Source organism: Molothrus aeneus, chromosome 9 (assembly GCF_037042795.1).
Source record: "Molothrus aeneus isolate 106 chromosome 9, BPBGC_Maene_1.0, whole genome shotgun sequence".
In the NCBI taxonomy this organism is placed as follows: Eukaryota; Metazoa; Chordata; class Aves; order Passeriformes; family Icteridae; genus Molothrus; species Molothrus aeneus.
In genome coordinates, this window is record NC_089654.1 from 22,745,416 (window position 1) to 22,767,540 (window position 22,125).

Below are 22,125 nucleotides of genomic sequence, written 5' to 3' on the forward strand. Positions count from 1 at the left end.
CTACTTAAAATCACAGTTTGAAAGACACAGAAATGGAGGTTACCTGTACACAGAATCGTAGAACAAGCTAAGAAAGCAAAAATGTCTTGTAGGTTGTGATTCCAGGGCTGACACTTCGATTTGTGCAGATCTGTTGCAGTTTAAGTGATTTTTTCTACAAAGGCCTGCTTTGTAGAAAACCTATTTCCTGCTGTGAAGTGTCCCACTTTCCCTCAGGCAGCTCCTTAGTCACCTGTGTTGGCAAAACAGAAGGTTTTTATGTAGGTACTATGACATACAGTGAATTACACAAATTAAGAAGCCTAAATGAGGCTAAATCACTTCCACTGACAGTGTGAGAGCAAAGCCACGGGCACAGGGGGCCCTCTAGTGCCAGCTCCTTTTGCCAGCACAGTGCCCAACTTCACACACTTCAATGCTGTTGTGACACTTTATAGCTAAACACACTTTTGATGGATTAATGTGAAGTAAAAGCTCTGCTTGCTAATTAAACCAGCGCCCTTACTGTTGTCTCTCTCTATGCAGAGCTTGCAGTGACTCCTCTGAAAGGGAGTAGGCTTGAAAGCAGTAGGTGTCACAAAGCCCAAATGATGATTTGATTTCCACTTTACATTTTAATTAAGAGTTGTTGATGCTTATTTTACGTCTTCCTAAGACACCCATTGGAGTATAACTTGGTAGTGTGTCTTTGACATTACTCATTTGTTCTTATATTTGGAATTGTCCTGTGCCATAACATTTCTGATTTTAGAAGTGCATTTACTAATATAAGCATGTTAATTCTGATCATTCTTTATGATCACAGCAAAGTGTTGATTCACAGCTTTCTGAAAACCTATTTCCTGCTTTAACTGACATCATAATGCCAAAGTTTAAGAAAGTTATTTTTTTTAAAAAACCCCAAACTACCAGTTGATTAAAATATTTTGGAAGAGATGCTGCTGTTGTGATACTGTGTTTCATTTTGTAATTCCATCTGCTGCTTAGGCCAGATATGCATTTTCTGGATGCAATCTGTTGGTTTCCAATGGTTTACTACATGGTGGGCTCTATCGACAAGTAGGTGAAATAACTGTTAGCAAACTTACCTTTGTAGTCTCAGTGGTTTGGTGTGTGTATTGTCATTGCATGCTCTGCTGTGTGTGTTGTAGTTGGAGATGAGCTTTCTGCATGCATAGTCTGTGTCTGTCTGCTGTAATTTGGGATTTCACATTTCTGATTTATAAAGGAGCCCATTTGCGAAAAGCATGACAGGGAGCACAAGTTAACATGTTCAAAACCGTAAGATTAACACTTATTTAGGTGAGTTTATATGTTTCTACAAATGAACAGATTATAGCCCTGATTCTAGTGTCAGTCTGTACTGAATTAAAATTTCTTGGAATTCATTGACTCAGGTTTTGTAAAGACAGCTACAGAACGTAAACAGTCTTGAATGTGTCCAAAAGTCTTCATCTTACACCACTTAAATTATCACTTACTCCTACATTTCTGTCTTCACCTCTGCTAATACATGTTTATGGATATAGGTTTAGCAACAGAACCTTAATGTGAAAATCAGGCAGAAACAAGAGAAGAGCAAGGACTCATGAATATTTTAGTAAACTCCTCCGTGTAGATTGTAAATTTAAAGAAAACTGCTTCACTACATAGTGCATACTGAATTGGGGCTACAAGCCCATAATATTAATTAGACATCAAAAAGCTTATTTCCTGCTTGTAATAGTGATACATTTAACAATTTACCTTGGTGATACCAGGTCCTTGTGAGGTTTATGAAGACCCCACAGAAGTGTTACTTACTTTACATTTTTTTCTACGCAGCAAGAAAGTGTCACACGTTATTACTATCTACTACTTTATTAACTCTTAAATACTTAATAATTATAAAAAGAACTCATAATGGCAGAATAATTAAATTGTTGCCTTTTTCCCAACCTGGAAATGAAACATGAGATAGTTTTAGTAAGGAGATGATATAAAAGGAAAAAGACAAAACCCAAATAGCATCAAAATGTGTACTCAGGAGGGAATACTCAAAGTATTTAAAGTAATTAATAACTCAGATGTTAACCTCTTCTACTAATGTAGAAAATTAAACTCTGTTTAAATTTACTGAGTTTATTTCAAAATGGAAATTTCCAAATCCCTCCCTAATGATGTTTTGTTGTTCTTTCAGAATTAAATGCATTTTTAAAAAAATGAAGCATGTAGTCTTTGGAATAAGTGATTATTCAGAATTCAGAAGTTCACAGTAATACCAGCATGAACTTCTGCATCTTTTCTGATGCAAAAATCACTTTAATTCCTGGTGCAATAGGCAACTGCAGTTTGTAGAGGGGTTTTTTGACATCTGTTATCATTAATACTTCTAAAAATATAGTTCATACATATTCCTTGTGTTTTCCTCACCATGTTTTTAAATCTTATACAACTAACAGATCTGACCATCTGTAGATAAGAAATACTTTGTAAAATATGCACATTTTCCTTTCTTCATTAAGGAGTATAAAATACATTCTCAAAGTACCACCTACTATCTATAAGTATATAAAATATTTATCATTTGTTAACCAGCAATGAAGTATCATAATCTCAGAGAGAAAACCACCAAAGAAATTACTTTCATTTACCATTCTTTTTTTGTTAGAAGTAGATTGTCCACCAAAAAACAGCTTTACCAGAATTCATAGCAGAGATCACTTCATCAAAATGTGTCAATTAGTAGGTACCTCTCCCCCAGCCCTTGGGCAGGATTTGAGATCTGTAACTGAACAGATTTCAGAGTTGTGTAGAACTCTAGTCAATCTTGAGAAATCTTTAGCTCGAGGTACCTGAGAATTAGAATTAGAATACTTCCACATTAGCATTTTTCAAATTCTCCACAAGCCAGCCACATATAACTGCTAAAATAAGAATAGCTGTTGAGCTTATGAAACACCGAAATGCAGAAAACCTGGATATTTCGGAATATGCTGGTATTTTCAGGGATCAACTGAAAGTCTAAAAAAGCAGAAATACAAATTACTTAGAAAAAAGTTTGGACTTCTACTTATGCACTGCAGTTGTTCATAGATCACATAAAATCAGTTTTTCTTTTGTTGTAGTGAACCATCAGTGATATTGCAGTTTCAAAAATAATGGTATAAATTCTTCCAAAATAAATTGTTAAAAAACCCACCACAGTTGTCAAAAGGTGCTTAGGATCTGTGGAAAATGTTGTAGCTAAAACAGCTGAAACATGCTTCATTTTGGAGACAAAGCTACAAGGCATGATGAGAACTGTAACTCAGCTGTCTGTGAGTGTTTTCTGTGGTTGGGCTTCACACAAACATTGTCCAGCTGTTCACAAAGTTCTGCTGCTCTGCAGCTGCTCCTAAAAGCATCCTGAGAACATTCCAGCTAATTAATTAACATTTTGAAACCAAAATAAAACTGTGGGAATGAACAACCAGGAGCATTTATTTGGTTTTTTCTATTGTCAGATGTAACTGCAGTGGAGCAATTTGTTGCAGTGGATAAGGCCAAAGTGTTCCCAAGTAACTGTCAAAGGCTTATTAAAAAAAATAAATTTATCATTAACAAAAGAGAGGGACTATAACAACCTACTGAAGTAGATTCTATATTCTATTCTGCCAATTAATTGAGATGCTGTCCTTGATTATATTAGAAGCTGTTACGTAGCTGATCTGCAGATGCCAACCCATGGCTAATCTTTCAGGTGTTCCATATTTAAGTTGCTTGTTTCTTTCTCCCTCTTTCTCTTCACAAAAGCCTAGATGACTTATTAAGGTGTGGGGTCACCTTTGCAGCTAACATGGTGGTGGTGGACAAGGAAAGCACGATGAGTGCTGAGGAAGACTACATGGCAGATGCCAAGACTATTGTGAATGTTCAAACCCTCTTCAGGTAAAGCATTTTTGAAATCTATCTACACATCCTCACTAATTGTGAAATACTTCATGCCTCTTGTGCCAAGAGCTTATTCTTTTTTTTTTTTTTTATTCTACTTAAGTTTTCCCTTGTATGAATTTGTGTCTTACGTGGGCAAACTTTTTCCCACCCTGCTTAGCAATTCTCTTAGAATCCTGAGGTATTCTCCTGATAGCTCAAATAAAATGCTTTGCATCCCAAAACCAGATAATCATTTTACAAGTTAGCTGTCAGGTTTACAGAAGGAAAATAAAGTTACTCTTGAAGACTTAGGACGAAAGATAGTTGAGAAAAGAAAATTCACAATAATGCTAAAGCCCACATGGAAAACAGATCCTTCTAATGCTGAAAGGTAAGCACTGCATCACTGTGAAGTTAGTGGTAAGTGTTCACATTTTGAATGTTTAGTTTTGCACAAAAGTTAGGTTTTTAGGCACATATATACAACATTACATCTGACAGCAACATGGCAAGAGTCATGAGAGTATAATATGATCAGTCTAGTAAACAGGCTGAGGAGTCTGTGATGAAAATGAGATCTGCTGTTCCTTTTAACAACTCTCCTAATTAAAGCCTTTGTGTTCAATATCTTGGTTCAGTGAGTATGAAGAAAATATGTCACTTTGAGTTGAGAAAAATATTATTTTCTGAATAAAAACACCCAAAAAATCTCACACAAAACAAAAAACAGTACACAGTCAGCTATGAAATGCCTCCCTGATTTGGGGTTTAAGCCGAGCACTTCCTGGTGTTCATTCTAATAAGACCTGGAAGTATGATTCAATGTTGCTTTCATTGCAGTTATCTGTTTTCTGTGGCAAACCTTCCACAAAAGACCAGAGAGACATGCATAGTAAAGTGGTTTGAATCCAGTGGTTTAGAAAACTGAGCTCATTGAAATACAAAGGAGCTTTTTTTGTAAATGCAGCTCTGTGAGAATGCAGTTAAATGCTCTTTGCATTTCTGCATGTGCTCAAAGGAAGCAAAAGCTGCATTGCACAAGAAACGTTAATTCTGTATTTTTCTAACATTTCAGTTTCTGAATTGGTATCTGATACTTGCACAGGTGTGTGATTCATACTCACACCTATGAAATTTGGGTTGACTCTATAATTGAACTTTATCTGTGCATCACTCAGATCTACTCCTAACCATACAGTGCTAGGGCACTCACCGAAGTTGTTCACATATATCAGTTTTTCAGAAATACAGTTTACCCCCAAATGGAAAAAGGAGCTGTATCAAAAGTAACCTTGTAAAATTGGTTTTTCCCTAGCTATGTTCTACTCTGTAAAAGAGAAATTACATATGATACGATGCCATTAGATGTTAGTGTACACTCCTTCAGTTGTCTTGCACATTGTTTGCAACTAGATGGCAGCTCTAAGTCGTGTACAAACTCTGTGTCTGGGTCAGTATTGTTTTAACACTGCATATTTACAATCAAAGTAATTTAAAATAAATACTTTGGTTTAGGACTTTACAACACTTTTTCATAAAACTTTGTAAACTTTCACAAATAGTGTATTGTATAAACTAGTTTTCTTTTTTTTTTTCCCTAGAACACATATAATAATTTCACTGCATTTTTATATTATGTGAATGTTGTAGAAATAAGTAAGCTTTGGGAAGAGGCATAAAGTAGTGGCATTCACCTGTTCTACAGAATAAACTACATTCATAGCACTAAGGTAAATAGTTTTGTAAATGACCTTTGAGAACATATTGAAAGCTTTTTCATTACTTATGAATAATTAATAATATCAGAAAGTAATGAAGAAAAGACTGGACATGGTAGAGAGCAAGAGCACTCAACAGCAACTGTCGTGTTAAAGAGGGATTTTAACCCCCTGGATTTAATATGCTGCTTTCAATAATATCACATCACTGACAAAGGTTCCACTTTGGTGTCACCAGGTGAGACCATTCAGAGGGTACAGGCTGATCTAAACACCCCTGGTGTGAGTTACTGAGGCCTGAAAAAGCCATGTCAGAGCTGCAGTAACCCAGGCTCTTCAGCCCAGGCTGGCAGTTCTCACACACCAGTGGTGTCATTATTCCCCGATTTACATAAATTAGCAATCCTGCTTTGCAGGAGAGTGTGCTTCCCACCCTGGAAGTCAGAGGCATTGTTTGTAAGGACAGGGTTATTAGCACCTTTAGGGCTACAAGCTGTGCCAGCCCAATTAAATCTGTGACACAGCACTGACTTACCTGACATTGGAGTACAGAAGTGTGACTCAAATGGGCACGCTAAGAACGAGTTATCACAGCTTAAACATAAAAGGAGAAATTAATAGTCTTGGACTACACCTTAAGATGCTTTTCACTTTTGAAAATTAAAGAGGAAGCCAAGCACTGAGTCCCTGTGGACAGGTGTAAGCCTTCCTCAGAAAAACAGCACATTTCCCCAGGCACTAGGTCTGTACCACTATAGAGTTTTATTAGTTAACCTCTTCAAGGCTGTGTTTCAAATCCTGCAGGAAGCCTGTTGCCAGCAGTACAGATTACAGGTCAGTGTTTTGGCTGGTATTTAGCTGTCATCATCAATTGAGAGATAAACCAAATGAGGTGCTATGATGGCATTGCATGATTTTCTGGGTTTGTCATTGTGGTTTGGGAAAGAACTACATGTCTCCCTTGCTTGTCTGATTTCCAAATATGAGTTCAACAGCAAGCCATGCCTCCCATCAGGCTGGTGAGGGCTTTCTCTTCCCCATCCAGTCCTTTCTTACTAGAATGGGGTAGAAGAGACGGATCTTTGCCCAGAAGGAGCTTTTCCAGTGCTAAAAGCTGACAGGCAGTGTGCCTTACACCCAGGGCAAGATGAAATCTGTCCCTGACTTCCTAGAGAGCAATTTCCCCTAAATCAGCTAAAAGGCAATCATAAGTAAAATATTTTACCAATACCAGTTTTTAAACTGATTTCCTAATATAAATTAGTTTTCATATCTCAGTGAAAGATAGGAAACCATCTTTAAGAGAAACATAGCAGCCTGCATTTTTTCCTGCTGTGTATATTTTATCATGAGATTAGCTTTTAATTTCCTATTACTCCTAATTCTGAATTCAGTATTGTTAGTTTTCAAATACAGTGTGGGATTAACACATATTGGCAGACAGTCTGGATATATGTTTCCTCACATTTAGTCTCTGCTTGAATTGCCATTTCAGTGATGTTTCTCCCTGCAAAAGTGAGGAAAAAGGACAAGACTTGCAAAAGGGTGCACTGAATTCCATTTGACACTAACTTATCAAATGCTGCTTCCATGGAAAGTGAGACAGAAGCCACATCAATGATGTAATTAGTACTACAATTACCTATTGCTAAGTGTAGATAAGTAGCCCCAGGGTCAGCAAAAGAGGCTACAAATGTACATCTCACTTTCTGACACAATCTGTTAAGATTTAAATAATAATATGTGTTCTATTCCAACTTGTTTCATATTTAAATAGTGTAAACTATGATTTTCTATCTGTTTCTTGGAGCCCTGAGTAGTGGGGAGGGGCTCTTGAGTCTGCTGCTTGAAGATCTGTGTAATTCAGCCAGTTCACAGTAGAGATCTCTTCACTGCTTTTAGTTACTGGAAGGCTGAATTGGTGTTAAGTTATAAATACTTTGTATATGTAAATATTTCAAAGTGAGAACATAAGTATACATAAACATACATTTTCTCAGCAACTCCCACAAGTGTCACTTTTCATCTATATTGCTCAGACTGTAGTCACAGCATACAAACAGACCTCAAGAAAGAAAAACCAACTGGAAAGGGTACATAAATCAGTCATACTTTACATGCAACCAGGTACCAAGTACAAGCTTTAAACTTTTGCATTTTTTGTTGTTTCCTATAGATTTGTGATATTGTACCAACTATTAAATAAAAAATAATGAAATTAAGTTGTTTTTTTCCAGCATTTAAGTATTTTGTGAGCTCAGTGTGTGCTTCTTGGTGAATTCTACAGAGAATGTGTTGTAGTTTCCTCTGCTGTTGGACCAGCAATTCACTGGACCCAGACCCACCACAGGTTCAGGGACTTCATTTAAAACATGGGCACAAGCACAAGCTGAAGCTGTGTAGAGCCTTACATTTGTAACTGTTATAATTAGAAGTATAACCATGACATTCTTTTAAAATGCAGGTTGTTCTCCAGCCTGAGCATTATCACAGAGCTAACTCACCCAGCCAACATGAGATTCATGCAGTTCAGAGCCAAAGACTGCTATTCTCTTGCTCTGTCCAAATTGGAAAAGGTAAGGGGATCTCCCCCACCCTCAGTTTAAATGTTACAGTTTTATTACTTTTTCTGATTTTGAAACAAAGATTTCAAAACAAGTGGAAACAGTGAAGTGATTTATGGTTGTAGAGCTACTGTAAAAGATAATGTTTTTTCAAAAATCTGCCCTCATTTAAGAATAAAGTTTGTTTTGATTGAATCATTTTATAATATAATATTAATCAACCAACTCTCTGGTGGAGTCTGCTCATGGAAAATGAAATATTTTTTGATAATTAAATATTTAGAGCTAATGTTGGTGTCCAAGAGGCTGACACAGGCAATTAACATGGAACATCTTTTAACTGACTAAATGCTTAAAACATACAGCTTTTAATAGAATGTATTTTTTAATTCCTCTTCATTTTAAAGGCACTATAATTGTGTCTTCTATACACATTTCTGTGTACCTGTTGGAGATACTGGCATTAATGGGACAGTTTGAGAACAGTAATTGTTCTCTGTCAGAATGAGAGGGACAGTGACACTACTTAAATGTTAGCTAAAACCTTCATATTCTATATGCATATTTGGCATTTTCAAATTGTGGAACTGTGGCTGTATGGAGATAAATCTAATCTGCTCATTCAAAACACTGTTACTTAAAACAGGTGGAGCATATGAAGTAATATTGTGCATCTGTTTAACTCTCTAACCTCAAGCACAATCCTCTTTCTCACAAATCTTCCCTGGTGATCTGACCTACCCACCATGTTCTAAGTTTGTGAGAGACAAATAATATCAACTATGACAAGTCTCCAAGGGCAGAAATCCTTCACTGCATTCTTTTCTTTCTCCCTATCAGTCTCTCAATCAGTCTGGGTTTTCTTATGTACCCTCCCAACTGGTGCACCTCAGATATCTTACATGTCTTGGTGAATTTGAATTCATGCCAAAATCATTACCATTATACAGATTTAACATATAATTTCCATTTCCTAGGTGTACCATAAATTTCCTAAATTTTGGGGATTTCAAAGTTCACTATTTACTGTACAATATTTATGTAGGTAATTTTAATATATACTTCATGGAAAAGAGCCTTTCCATAGAAACTTACCTTCCCAGTCCAGGTTCTTCAGAGGGATTGAATGCTAAAATTCAGCCTGTGTGGATGAGAGGATGAGGATGAGAAGTAAATCTTTTACTCGATTGAATATCACACTTACATGTACATATTTACACAAGATGTAAATACCTGGGTGGCCTTTAGTGACTTGTTATCTTTACCTGTAGCAGCATGAAGGCTTTATCTTGTGTCTAGGTGGTGTTCTGACAGAGACATAGCCTGGAGAGCTGTGAGGAAACCAGACAAAAGTTAAAGAGGAGCTGTTTGAGGAAGGAGGCTCAGCTTTGCTGTGATAATGCCACCCCCACTACCCTTTAAGGTTTGCCCTTGTGGCTCCTGCAGTTCCTCCCTCTGTGGTAAATCCATGAAGGATAAGCTCCAACTGGCTGGAATCTGCATTGCCAGTTCTTTGAGGGGAACAAGGGCCAGCAGCTGGCTGGGACCTTCAACACTGTGTTTCAACCAAGCTTAATGTCTTGGTATACAATGACTGACTATGTATAATTTGAAATTATTTGTTAACATATTCCCTTAATCCGATTCCAGTTGGATTCTGGAATTCTCTGTGGGCTTTCTACTTCAATGCAGTGAAACCAGGATTTTTATCTCAGTTCTTTCTTTCTTTACTTAGGCTCCTTAATTTTTCAAGCAAATATTCTGGAAATACTTAAGAATATTTTAACTTCTTGACTATCTTGTTAATTTATTGTGCAAAAGTTGTGAGGAAGGTTGAAAGCTGAACAATTAATGAACTTCCTATCCAAACTATGCTCTGCTGAAACAGAGGTAGATAATTTATCTTAAAGAAAGAACATTTTCTTCACTGCTCTTGCAGTTGCCTGCTGTTAATATTTCCCAGTCACTTCATCTTAACATTTGCAGGGTGAACTTCACAGGTGGTGCTGTAGTTCATTTGATCTTTCAGAACTCCCTCATGCAAAATGAAAGGCAATTAAAAACTCCAGTAAAAATTACCTAAAGCAGTCAGACATACAGCTGCTTGTTATTTCTGCATTAAGCGCCTCATTTTCAGAAAGACTGAGAATATCAGGCAAGCTGCCTTGAGGTAGCAGTGAAACACTTGCAAAATTGGCTTTTCAACCTAATGGGCTGCAGAAGACAGATACACAAATCAGATGTCCATCTGCTGTTGCAGCTGCAACTTTTCTCATTTTAGAGATAAATAAATCTGACAGTAAACTCAGCACTGACATAGGAGAACGCAGTGGCCTTTATACAACAGAGAAAAGGAAAAACAAAACACCCACACTCTGAACTTGACATCTGTGTTCTCCATTTGTCTTGCATAACAAGAAAACTGAGGTAACCACTCCCTCTTTCTTGAAAGAAACGGTTTGTAGTGTTTTGGATAGGATTCAGACTTCAGTTTGCTATGGCTTTGTTCCAAGTAAATATTGCAGGTGTTACTGACAAAAATTCTAAAGCTGTAAGTGATCATTTTGAAATAAGTACAAGTTCCTATATCTTTTAATCAAACCCAATCCTGTGATTTTGTATCTTCCACAGGGATAAGCACACAGATGTTAGGTGAGCAGAAGTCTATCTGGGATGGCCCAGTATATTTGCAGTAATTTACACACAGGCAGGCTGCTTTTTTAACCTTCAGGATGGGGCCTCCTATTTCCTGTCTCCATTTTTTTTTCTTTAATATAATTCAGGTATTAAACAGATTTGAATTAACATTAAGTAATAAAAAACAATAATGACATATGAGTTATAAAAAGAGATTGGTACCTCTTATTATTTGTGTCTTATTCTACATAGATTTCTAACAATTTACATAAATTCTAAAATTGTACTAGCAATTGGCACACAAATTTGACTGTTGAACTGACAGGTTTTTAGGAAGTTGTTCCATATCAACACCAGAAAAATAATTTATTCTTTCCTAGAAAGTAGGATAATATTTCTCACACATCTCTTTGAAGCAAGGATAAAGGAAAAGCAAGGCTGCAGAAGAGATGGAAGGAAACTAAACCAGCCTGGTCCAGTTGTATGACGGTCAGCAAGGCCAAGGGCCAGGTCCTGCCCTTGGGTCACCATCCCCTCTGCAGCACTGCAGGATGGGGCAGAGTGGCTGGAAGGCTGCTCAGAGATGGGGGTGCTGGTTGACAGCCTGAGCCAGGCTGTGTCCAGGCGGCCACAAGGCAAATGGCATCCTGCTCAGTGCCAGAAAGAGTGTGGCCAGCAGCACCAGGGCACTGATTGACCCCTGTGCCATTCCTGCCCTTCTGTACCAGATTCTGCTCCTGTTTCCTGTTCCTAGGAGACTTCCTGGACCAGCATCACAGTCCACTGTCAGCACCAAGGAATTGGAGCAGGTTAACAGGAGCTGAGCACAGCTGATATCCCTCCATCTTTTAAAACTGAATGGGTGGAATGTGCCCATGCAGTTTGAGATGTGATGACTGAAATAACATATACATTGATCAATGTCTTTCAACCTGAAAAACTGCACCCGTTGAACAAAGATGCTGCATATTTGTAGGAAGAAACTATGTTTAAAGGACTTTTACACTTTTGACTTATTTCAAGATAATATCTATTTCATGTTTTTGTTACAGTCCTTCCAAAACCAGCATTAAAAATGTTTTATGTGTTTTAATTCCTTAACAGAAAGAGCGAGAGAAGGGATCTAATCTGGCATTTATGTTTCGACTGCCCTTTGCTGCTGGCAGGGTTTTCAGCATCAGCATGTTGGACACACTGCTTTATCAGGTACTATAAACAGTAATGTGACTTATTAACACAAGTATTGCCATCCATTTTATTGTGCTTAATTGCTAGATGACCCTATTTTCTGCCATAGGATCCATTAAAGTGTGTCTATACTGGGAGCAGTCAATGGCAAAAGACAATGGAGCATGCTTGATGTGTTAGTTCAGTTTTCAATCCCAAAATCACCCCCCTGTGACTGCACAAAATCTGGTATTAGATAATTTGATACTGTTAATGTATCTCCCCACAGTCAAATAGCTTTGATAAGGCCTACATAAATTACAGATTATATAGAATAATAAGGCTTGTACTCTGCAATAAAAAACGCAGTGCCCATTCCCACACATTGTGTCCCTAACAGAAAGGAACAGAGTTACTTTAATATGCAATTTATTGTCTCCTGCATTTGCTGATAAAGGCCTCAATTACTTCATAGTGTCCTCTCCTCTTACTCATGTTGACTAGAGCTGCAGAGGCCCTGTCATTACACTGTAAAGTAAGCCATGCTTGCCCTTGCAAGGAATACATTCAGTCGTTACAAAGAGACAGTGGGGGAAGAAAAGGCAGCAATTCCACCTTGTGGCTCAGAATCCAGGAAGTATTGATGACAGTGAGAATCAGGGAAGAGCACAGCTTCAGAGAGTTGAAGAAAAAAAAAATCAGAAAATACAGTCAGGGCAAATGGAGGCAGTAGTTGCTAGTTTCAGGGAGGAAAATAGGCCAACATTGCTCAGTCTTCAGCAGTGCCCATGTTTCTGCACACTCTGACACACCAGGGTGCCCAAGGAGCAGCCCCCAGCACCACCCTGCAAGGATCAAGGCACACAGCTTCAGCAGGAACACCACCATGGCCCACATCATCTGCTCACTTGAGCACCCTCCTGCCTTGCCTCTACCTGGGGATAGCCTGTGGAGCTTTAGTACTCATGTGGAAAACATCCTTGCAGGGAAATGAATTTACTTTGTAATTTGGTGCATGAAAGGTGTTCTTTCATCACAATTCTACTTCCAAATCAATTTCCTGAAAGCAAATCAAACATAAATAGAAAAATTCCTGGAGCTAAACTTTTCTCAAGAAGCCATTAATATAAAAACCAGTTGTGTATATGGGCATATATATTTAAGGTTCTAGAAATAAATGTATTTGCATATAAAACATCTTCATAATCATGCCCCAGAATATAAGTATCATGTACCACAATATTAAAAAAGAAATATAGCAAAATATAGTAAATAATATAGTAAATATAATAAAAATACCAAAGACATATATATAGAAACAGATCTGTTAATCATCAATGGCTCCTACCAGCACATAAGTGACTTCCATATTTTCTATTTGCTCCTAGACATGAATAATCATGCAATGACTTGACAGAGTAACACCACTCACCAGAAAGTGTTTAAAACAATAAGCATCACATGCTCATTTTCACTTTCATTCCACCTGTCCTTCCTTTGAACTGCTATTGCTCATAGGTGATTTGTCATTTTTCTAGAATTATCTTTCTTACTCCAAGTTAGAAATTCTATAACAGCAGCTCTTTGTTCTTTTTCATAGTCCCATTTTCTGTCTTTTTCTTCTGCAAGAAACAGAGCAAATGACATGGGGAACATCAGGTTTCAGCTGGTGCTTCCCATTATAGGCTGAAAGAAAAGCCTTCAAATTATCTTTAGGACAGTGACTGAAAAAGGAAAACTTGGTCTTGCAAATCCTGGTGAATAAACTTGTTAAACTAATGAAAATTCCATGGCAGAAACGATGCTGCCAAGATAACAAATATGTTTAATTTGCAAACAAAGTTTACTTGAGATGCTCCTTGACATTTAGCCCATCACAACTGGGAGATTACCAGTGCAAAAATTAAAATAGTTCAATCACTATGTATCAAATGAAATCCATCTAGCTTCTGAGTTTGAACAAATCCAGATTCCATAGCTCTAAAGGATTTCTGTAATACCTTTGTGGGGTATTTCTTTGTGAAACCTTCTTGGTTAGCTGTGTATTTGCATGAAGCCAGCAGAGCTACGGCGTGTGTTGCGTCCCAAGGGCTGCAATGCTGTCCTGCTACACCTGAGTGAGTACAGGTGGCAAAGAACAGCTCAGCCACAGCTAAAAGAGCCCCCCATGGCCCCCTCATTCCAGCAGCCCAACCCAGGAGGAGAAATATTTGTGATTTTAGCTGCTCTGATGTCCGTTCCTGGTCTTAGTCTACACTTCTACACTAAGCTTAATTTCTACCTATTAACCAATAGCAACACACTTTTTAGCAGAGCAACAAGGCATATCAACCCTTAAAAATCCTTCAGATTATTCACTGGAATAAAATAATAGCAGTGTCACCTCAGAGGGACCCACTGAGGACTGCAGAGCCATCTAACATCTGCCAGTGTTTCTTTTGCACAGAGGAGTTCATTATCATTTCACACCTCGTAGGGCTAACACCACACTCCACTGACACATCCATCTTTGCTTTTCCTGTGCCTTGTTATGCCTTAGTCTGCTGAATCTTGTACATTCCTTGCATGCACATGCAGAGCCAATTTAGGAAAACTTCCTTTATATAAGTAAATTCAGCCAAAAGAAAGGGATTGGTATTCCTACAGTGATTAAGATACTTAAAGAGATGGACTGTAAACACAGATGTATAATTCCTTTGAAAGTCATACATAGTGCTAATGGTTGCCTACTCCTCTGTTCATTAAAGCTTTTTTCTTTCTTTTCTGTCTCTCCTGTTAAAATATCTTGCAGTCATTTGTGAAAGATTATATGATTTCTATCACAAGACTTCTGCTGGGACTTGACACCACACCAGGATCTGGGTTTCTTTGTTCTGTAAGTTATTAAAAAAACCCAATCAGTACAGAGTACCAGAGAAGATTCTGTACTGTCTGCAAAATACTTCAACTTTCTTTGTATGGCATTTCCTTTTGTGAAAGTTCAAGGAAGGCCATCTGTTTCTTTTTTCATCAGGGAGAAGGCAAGGACATTAAACAGAAAACATACCCATTTTTAGTTCCATAGCAAAAACCATCTCCCTGAGAAAACACAATGCATTTTATTCAGCAGAAAATTGGAAAGTCAGGAAAACACAGGAATAGCGCATTTTATATGAAATAGCAATGGCAGTTCGGCAACCAGCGTAAAAATTAAGTAGATAAAAGCCAGGAACCTGCATTGTGCAACCTGACCAGGACTATCTCCCAGTCCCCATTCCTATGGGCAATAAAGGCCATGAGTAGTTTTTATATAAAGATCAGATGTATTAAATGACTAGGAGTTGGAGTTCAAAAGTCATCTTTTTATTATATGTGTCAATATTCCCCAATGCAGTTTAACTGCGTATATATACAAATAAAAACACAACAGAAGTAATTTTTACTAAAATAAACCCCACTTTTCTGTTTCCTCCCATACCCACTATACTCTGGGTAGCAAACAGATCACTACAAGTTGAGTTATTTACAACTTGCTTTGTGGCCATCTATAAAGAATGGCAGGAAGGTATCAATGATGGTTTAAAAAAGTTGTTTAAATATAAATGATGTATTTCTTGGCCAATCACTAAGCTTCATTACAGTGAATGTAAGAACACTTGAGAGTACAATTGACTCTCTATAAAGGAACTCATACATCTCAAAATAAAGCTAGTAATGAAGTAAGTGAGCTTCATGTAAGACTTCTTATGCCACTTATGCTTAGTGTACTACTTCCTCCCCACATATTCAGCCTGCAGTCTGGTGGACAAAATTCAACGTACTCATGCACTCCAGTTTGTCCACACCAGTTTCTTACTGCTGACAATATTTAGTTTATTCATTTAAATTTTAGTCAAAAATAGACACTGGGTGAAGGCTGCCATGTAAATTTTAAGTAGTCTTAAACCAAGACCAGAAGTTCATAATGCTAAACTGCTTCCACTACAATGTCTTCTAAACAGGGAGAAAGCAAAAGAAATAGTCTGACAAACTCAATAGAAGTTGCAGATTTGTTGCAGAGCAAAGGTGCAACACTACAATGGGATAATTACCAGCTAGTCTTTAGTTTTGGGGTTTTCTTTCATGAGTTGCATAGTGAACAAGTGATAAACCCTCAACAGTTAAAATTCCTCCCTCCTATTATTATTTGCTCAGATGAAAATCACAGAAGAGGATCTGTGGATTAGGACATACGCCAGACTGTACCAGAAGCTTTGTTCCTCTACAGGAGACATTCCAATTGGAGTCTACAGGACAGAATCCCAGAAGCTCACAACATCTGAGGTGGGTCACTCACCCTGCTTTCCATATGTGTCTGACTGCAGAGTGCACGAGGCCTCTGCTGACACTGGCTGGTCACACAACCCAGGCTGAGCCCCAGGCTCCAGCAGTGCCCAGGGCCAGGGCACACCTGGCCTTTGGTTCCTGTGCTCCCCTCGTGGGGATGCATGGGTGGAGCCAAGGGGCAGCTGGGCACGGCTCAGGAGTGAGCTCTGCTCTGACCTCGCTGTGCTCACTAACAGCAGGGTTTGCACCAAACCCTCCACCAGGCCCTCTGGCCCTTGTGCCAACAATGTGTCCATGTCTCAAAACAGGTGGCATTTCATGCTCATGTGACCTTCTAATTCATTCTCTTGTTGCTCATTTCTAGTTAGTGTTATTTTAAGTACTGTGGGATCTTTCTAAATTTAGCTGCCAAACAGTGATAATATTTTATATATGTATTTCTGTGTTTGCCACAAATGTGTACATTTCTCCATCTCTCTGTTTATAAAAAATGGCAAAAATACTTTTTCCTGACTATTTAACATACTTTTGTTGTTTGGGCAGCTTTGACTTCTGTCATGTATTATCCATGTGTTTACATGACCATTAGTACTGCCATCTCATTAAACCATGGCTTTCAAATGCAACAGTGAGCAACAAGCCTCTCCTTTCTTCTGAAATACTCAGACATAGTTTAAACTAATTTCCAAGATAGGTAATTTATATTTTCTTTTCCATATTTCAGAAAAATATTAGAAAACATTCAGGCATATAATGCTTAATGGCAAGATTTGCTCCTGAGGAAGTACATTCAGCTGAAGTTAGTTTTATAAAAGGATGATAAAAGAGCTGTGGAAGATTCCACCCAGCTCATGGGAATATCTCTTTGTGGACTATCACTTTCTCTGCAGGTGGCTTTTACAGCTTAGCCAGTGGACTCTGTCACTGCAATAATCTCTTTTGAACTATAGCAGCCATAACATAATCCATCAGAATCATTCCTTGGAGAAGAAGTCAGCCTCACTGCTAATATGAAAAAAAAGTCTGTAACAGCCTTCCACAAAACAGAGGACATACTAGATTTTAAGAATTCATTAAATAAGGATAAAAATCATGGAAATGCTTTATTCTCACATTCAGGGCTGGCTCTTTAACTTCAGGTTCACAAAAAGAGAATGAGGAGTTCTGCTATTACTTCCTATCAACTTTCACAAGTAATCTCACAAAGAATTTGAGTTAAATCAGGTAGAAGATTAAGGAAGGGAGGTTGGAGAAACCTTCTAGTTAAATTTTCAAATTGTCAGGTGTTGGAAAAATGTGGAAGAATGGCACTCCTCCTTTATTAGGTGAAGAAAATGCAGTTGCTGGTCTTTCTAGGCTGAAGTCTCTGAATGCAGACCTTTAATGTTATTTTCACACAAATACTTGTGCAATTTCTTGTTTAGTGAGTCAGAATTTGTACAACCTTTCCCCTCTAGAGAGGGGCAGGAGAATCTCCCCTCACCTACCTATTCCCCAGAATGCAAAAGAGCAACATCTTGCTCTGCATCTGTGGCCTTTATGGATAGAGACCTACAAACACAGAGATGCTGAAAGCCCTAATCTTTCTGCAAAGCGTTTGTTTTGAAGTTAAAGGATTTTTTTACTTATTTCACTAATGAAATATTAGCATAGGTTATCATTTTAGCTTTTCAATACATTAAGCAAGAAGAATGTCATTGGGTAAGGTCTTTAAAAGAGAAAAAAGAGAAAAGTAGTTCACTCTTTTTACTCAGGAACTATGTACTTATAACCATAAATTTGGAGGTTTATAACTCAGAGAACCTTCAACATGATTATCAAATTGAGTTTAAACAGAGATAAGAAAATTTGTACTGCACATACCTGGATGCTGTCCTGTAATAACAAGGGTAATTTGAGTCATGAGGACACAATATACCGATATTCATATTTAATATGTACAGTTGATCTTTTGGCACTCCCTTTTTCACTATGCAAATGAGAAGCTCTCACTTCACTGACAGATACTCATAACTTCTTTAAAAATAAAGCAAGTTTTTAGTGACCCAGTAACTAAATAAGAAGTGAATCTAGCCAGCCTCTCAATGACTATCACACCTATGACCCAAACCATTTCCACTTCACTCAAAAAATATAAAAAAGAGATACGAAATCTTTTTTCATTACCTGTATGGCTGCTTTTCTGTGGCTCCTGTTTAACAGTCCATATTTGTTTCTTTAGATTCACTTCTGTTTAAATTGTCTTTTGTTTTCTTGTTCCCCTTCCTTTGTCAGTCACGACAAATGGCTTCACAAGTAAGTATTTGCTTATTCTCTGCCTGTTTCTGGGTGTCCTGGTTGAGGCAAGCCTCACACAGCTGCTGGCTTGCTTGCTCCCCCAAGATGGGATGGGAAGAAAACTGGGAGGCTGAAAGGGAGAAATCTCTGAGGCTCAGGTAAAGGCAGTTTGATAACTGAAGTAAAAGCAAAACAAGCAAATAGTTTGCTCACACTTCTGATGGGTGTTTGGCCATCTCCAGGAAAGCAGAGCTCCATCAAGCATTTCATTCCTCCATCTTCTTGCAGTTGTTCCTGCAGAGCAAAGCACCCTGGATAAGGGATATCACTTTGGTCATTTGGGATCAGGTGTCCTGGCTGTGTCCCCTCCCCACTTCTTGTGCTCTCCCCAGCCCCCTTGCTGCTGGGCTGGGTGAGAAGCAGAAAAAGCCTTGGCTCAGTGTAAGCACCACTCAGCAGTAAGGAAAACATCCCCATTATCAACACATTATCATCACACATCCAAAACACAGTCCCATACAGGCTGCTATGAAGAAATGTTACTCAATCCAAGCCAGAAACTGTACAATTGGTTCAATTGTGGGAGTGAAATCCTAGAGAAAATGGAACTGTGCCATGGATCATCCTTGAGTAAATGGATGTTAAAGTTAGTCCATTGTTCTGGACACAAACAGCTTGCTAAAATCTGAAAGCTGACAGACTGGGAATTTCAAAGATGTCCCGTGGAATTCTGGTTCCTTTTGGGCCTGCTCCTGTTGAATTCTGAAAGTAACAAATAATCCTTACAAGTGAAAAGATCATCTGGTGAAAGCCTTAAGCTTACACACATTAAATGCTAGTGGAGCAAAATCCCCAAGTTTATCACAGAAGGAAAAGGTGGCTGTACTTAGCAATGGTTTAGCCAGCTTTTGGAGCAGAAAAGCATTTCTAGAGCCCTGGATGCAAGTAGCACTCTTGGTAGGCAGAGCAGTAAAATTTAGTTAGTATAGAACTTGCAGTAAGGTAAAAAATAAGTCACTGCTTCAGACTGGAACAGATGAAACTACACCTTCAAATATTTCACATCTTACATACAGCTCCCAGGGAGCAGCAAGGCAAGGGAGCAAAAATCTGAGGTGAATCACTGTTTGGTGTTACCAGCACAGATATCTCAATCACCATCACCTCAAATATGTACACTGGTGTGCCTGTGAGTACATTCCCATTCCTGCCATGTGTTGACCAGCCTAATGTTTAAATTTTAGGGCCTGAAACATTCTATTAGAGCATCATGCCTGAGTAGGTCACAGCTGTCTGGCAGCACAAGTGAGCAATCACACCCTTCAGGACACACAGTGAGACAGGAACCTGCCCTTAAAAAACAAAAAGCAAACAAAACCAAGGGTTTAAAGGCAAGTTTTTCTTCTCTGCGTGGCACAGGAGTGACACCATGGCATCAATTATGCTTCTCATGCAACAGATTTACCTGATATGGAACAAGAAAATGAAATTCAGTGAAAACAATCAAACCTCAAAGTAATGATAATTATGAAAGTATTTTTAAATGAAGTTCAAGACTGGTTAAATCAGAGGGGGAGACAGAGAAGTACTTTGCACTGGAATTTTATCTTCTGTGTGTTTAACAGCTGCTACTGGCAGACACACTTTTGTGCTGCTTTTGAAAGAGAGTCTGGGCTTTGATTTTGCTTTGTCTTTAAGTTGAATTTCTTCTTCTTGCATACAGCAAAGAGCCATTCTGCACGTTCTCAACAGGCAGGATAAAAGCTTCATCATTGCTGAAGTAAATATTTAGCTTTATCACCTTCCCTTGTGCTTCCAGCTCACCTATGCCAGTGTTTCAAAACTTCAAGCTAAGGATTTACAGATTTCACAGAAACAAAATACTTATTCTTTCATTTGGCCTCACCCATTTAATCTCTGACTCAAGAAGTGACTTACCTATCACTTCTGTAGTGATGATGATTGGTCTCTGCCTTTACTGCTGCCAGCAGGTCTGGTTATTTCTTTTGCCAAGAGCTTGGCAAGGAAAGCTGCCAATGCAGGCAGGAAGAAAGGCAAAACAAGACCATCCTCTACACTTACTTAGTTCATACCAATACCAATTTGTTCCTACCAAATAGCTCCTTCCTACCCATAAGTAGCACCTTTTCCTATGGAATATACTCTGCCTACCTTAGTCCTTGCTGTAAAATGCCCACAAACCCAAAATGACAGTCCACCAAACACCAAAATCAAATTACATTCCTGTTCAAAGGGATCCAGGTTCTCTCTTCTTCCCTAACCTCAGTGGAGTCAGTAACAAAACCTCAAAAAATCAGGTTGTTAAAAAAAAAAAATCCAACCAGAAATCCCTTTTCTATTGCAGACTAAGCTGAAGAGCCTCAATAAATTACCTGGTCTTTATTTGAGGCTTATTGCAAGATCCTAGTCTAGAATATTAAAAATGTGATTTTACTTGAAGTGCTACAACATAAACATCTGTAGTGTTCTTTTTAATTATGGGGTTTGGTTGTTTTGCTGTTTGATTTGGTTTGCTTGTTGCTTTTTTCTTTTACACAGATAAAAGCTGTTTTGTTCTAAAGTGAAAAATACAAGTATCTTTCACACTGTATCCAGCTTACTCATATCAAATACTATTTTATGGACCCCAGAAACCTCACAGATCTGTGGTGAGCCTCTTACAGAAAGGTTGTATTCAGCACTGATTAGGTCAACAGAATATCTTGCTTTCAGATTTCATGTTAGTGGACAAAAGACATTCAGTAGCTCCTCTGTTAAATTTCCCTTATTCACTGATTGCTACCAGCATATTCTGTCTGAGGGGATTCCCACAAACTCAGCCTCGTCATCTTTGTTTTATACTTCGTGTATTTATTTTAAACACTCACCACATTGAAATCTGTGACCAGTAACTGGGCAATGTGCTTGTACTGACACCATCAAGGACTTTGCTATTCCAGCATCAATAAAAGATATTCAAATAGCACAAGAAGAACTCAGGATTGTTAAGGAACTGGTTTTGAAAATAGAAATTAAACTACTCATTAAATTTAAAATACACATTGAAACAATTTATCTTAACAAAAGTTATCTTTTGAATTGTTTCCTCTTATGTTCTCTAGGAACTTTTGTATGATAGAAATGCACCTGTAGTCCATCCACCTGTGTTATTTCAGTACTTGTACGTGCACATACCACTGGTCTTATTTGGGTGGCATAAGGAAAACACAGCAACAGAGCAACAGATTTTGGCTCTTAATTTTGGGGGGGATTTGTCTCTACATGAGTACTGTCACTATTCCTTTATAAGGTAGGAATCAATTACTGCTTTCACAAGAGGTGCCCTGAATCACACTGAAGGTTATGCATCCTAATTTCATGTGTCCTGGAAGGTCAGGAAGACCTGGGAATTTGAGACACAGTTAACAGGCACGTTGTACCTGAGGTCACAAGAGAGTACTGAAAACAATGCAGCCAAAGTTGAACCATTACTTAATGAATCCACAACACACATGTAAAAAGCAGTTACACAAGTTGGATTTCTGAAAATATGCAGACTGGGA

The 22,125-nt window shown here is 38.1% G+C and overlaps 1 protein-coding gene and 1 long non-coding RNA gene across 3 annotated transcripts in view; one reads left to right on the forward strand and one right to left on the reverse strand.

Annotated features, from left to right (window-relative positions):
• KCNT2 (potassium sodium-activated channel subfamily T member 2) overlaps window positions 1-22,125 on the forward strand; it is a 114,971-nt gene that overhangs the window by 86,698 nt on the left and 6,148 nt on the right. The window contains exons 22-28 of one of the 2 annotated variants that reach the window (XM_066555497.1): window positions 988-1,059; window positions 3,775-3,909; window positions 8,077-8,188; window positions 11,918-12,019; window positions 14,772-14,855; window positions 16,154-16,282; window positions 18,560-18,580. In XM_066555497.1, coding sequence (XP_066411594.1) covers window positions 988-1,059; window positions 3,775-3,909; window positions 8,077-8,188; window positions 11,918-12,019; window positions 14,772-14,855; window positions 16,154-16,282; window positions 18,560-18,580 — 655 coding nt within the window. The remainder of the gene's footprint in view (window positions 1-987; window positions 1,060-3,774; window positions 3,910-8,076; window positions 8,189-11,917; window positions 12,020-14,771; window positions 14,856-16,153; window positions 16,283-18,559; window positions 18,581-22,125) is intronic. The other variant, XM_066555498.1, reaches the window with a different exon arrangement.
• Window positions 9,270-18,850, reverse strand: LOC136559942 (uncharacterized). The gene is made up of 5 exons (XR_010784068.1): window positions 18,776-18,850; window positions 18,452-18,692; window positions 13,413-13,602; window positions 9,442-9,507; window positions 9,270-9,317 (listed from the first exon to the last, which is right to left on the reverse strand). It is a non-coding gene; the product is annotated as an uncharacterized lncRNA (long non-coding RNA).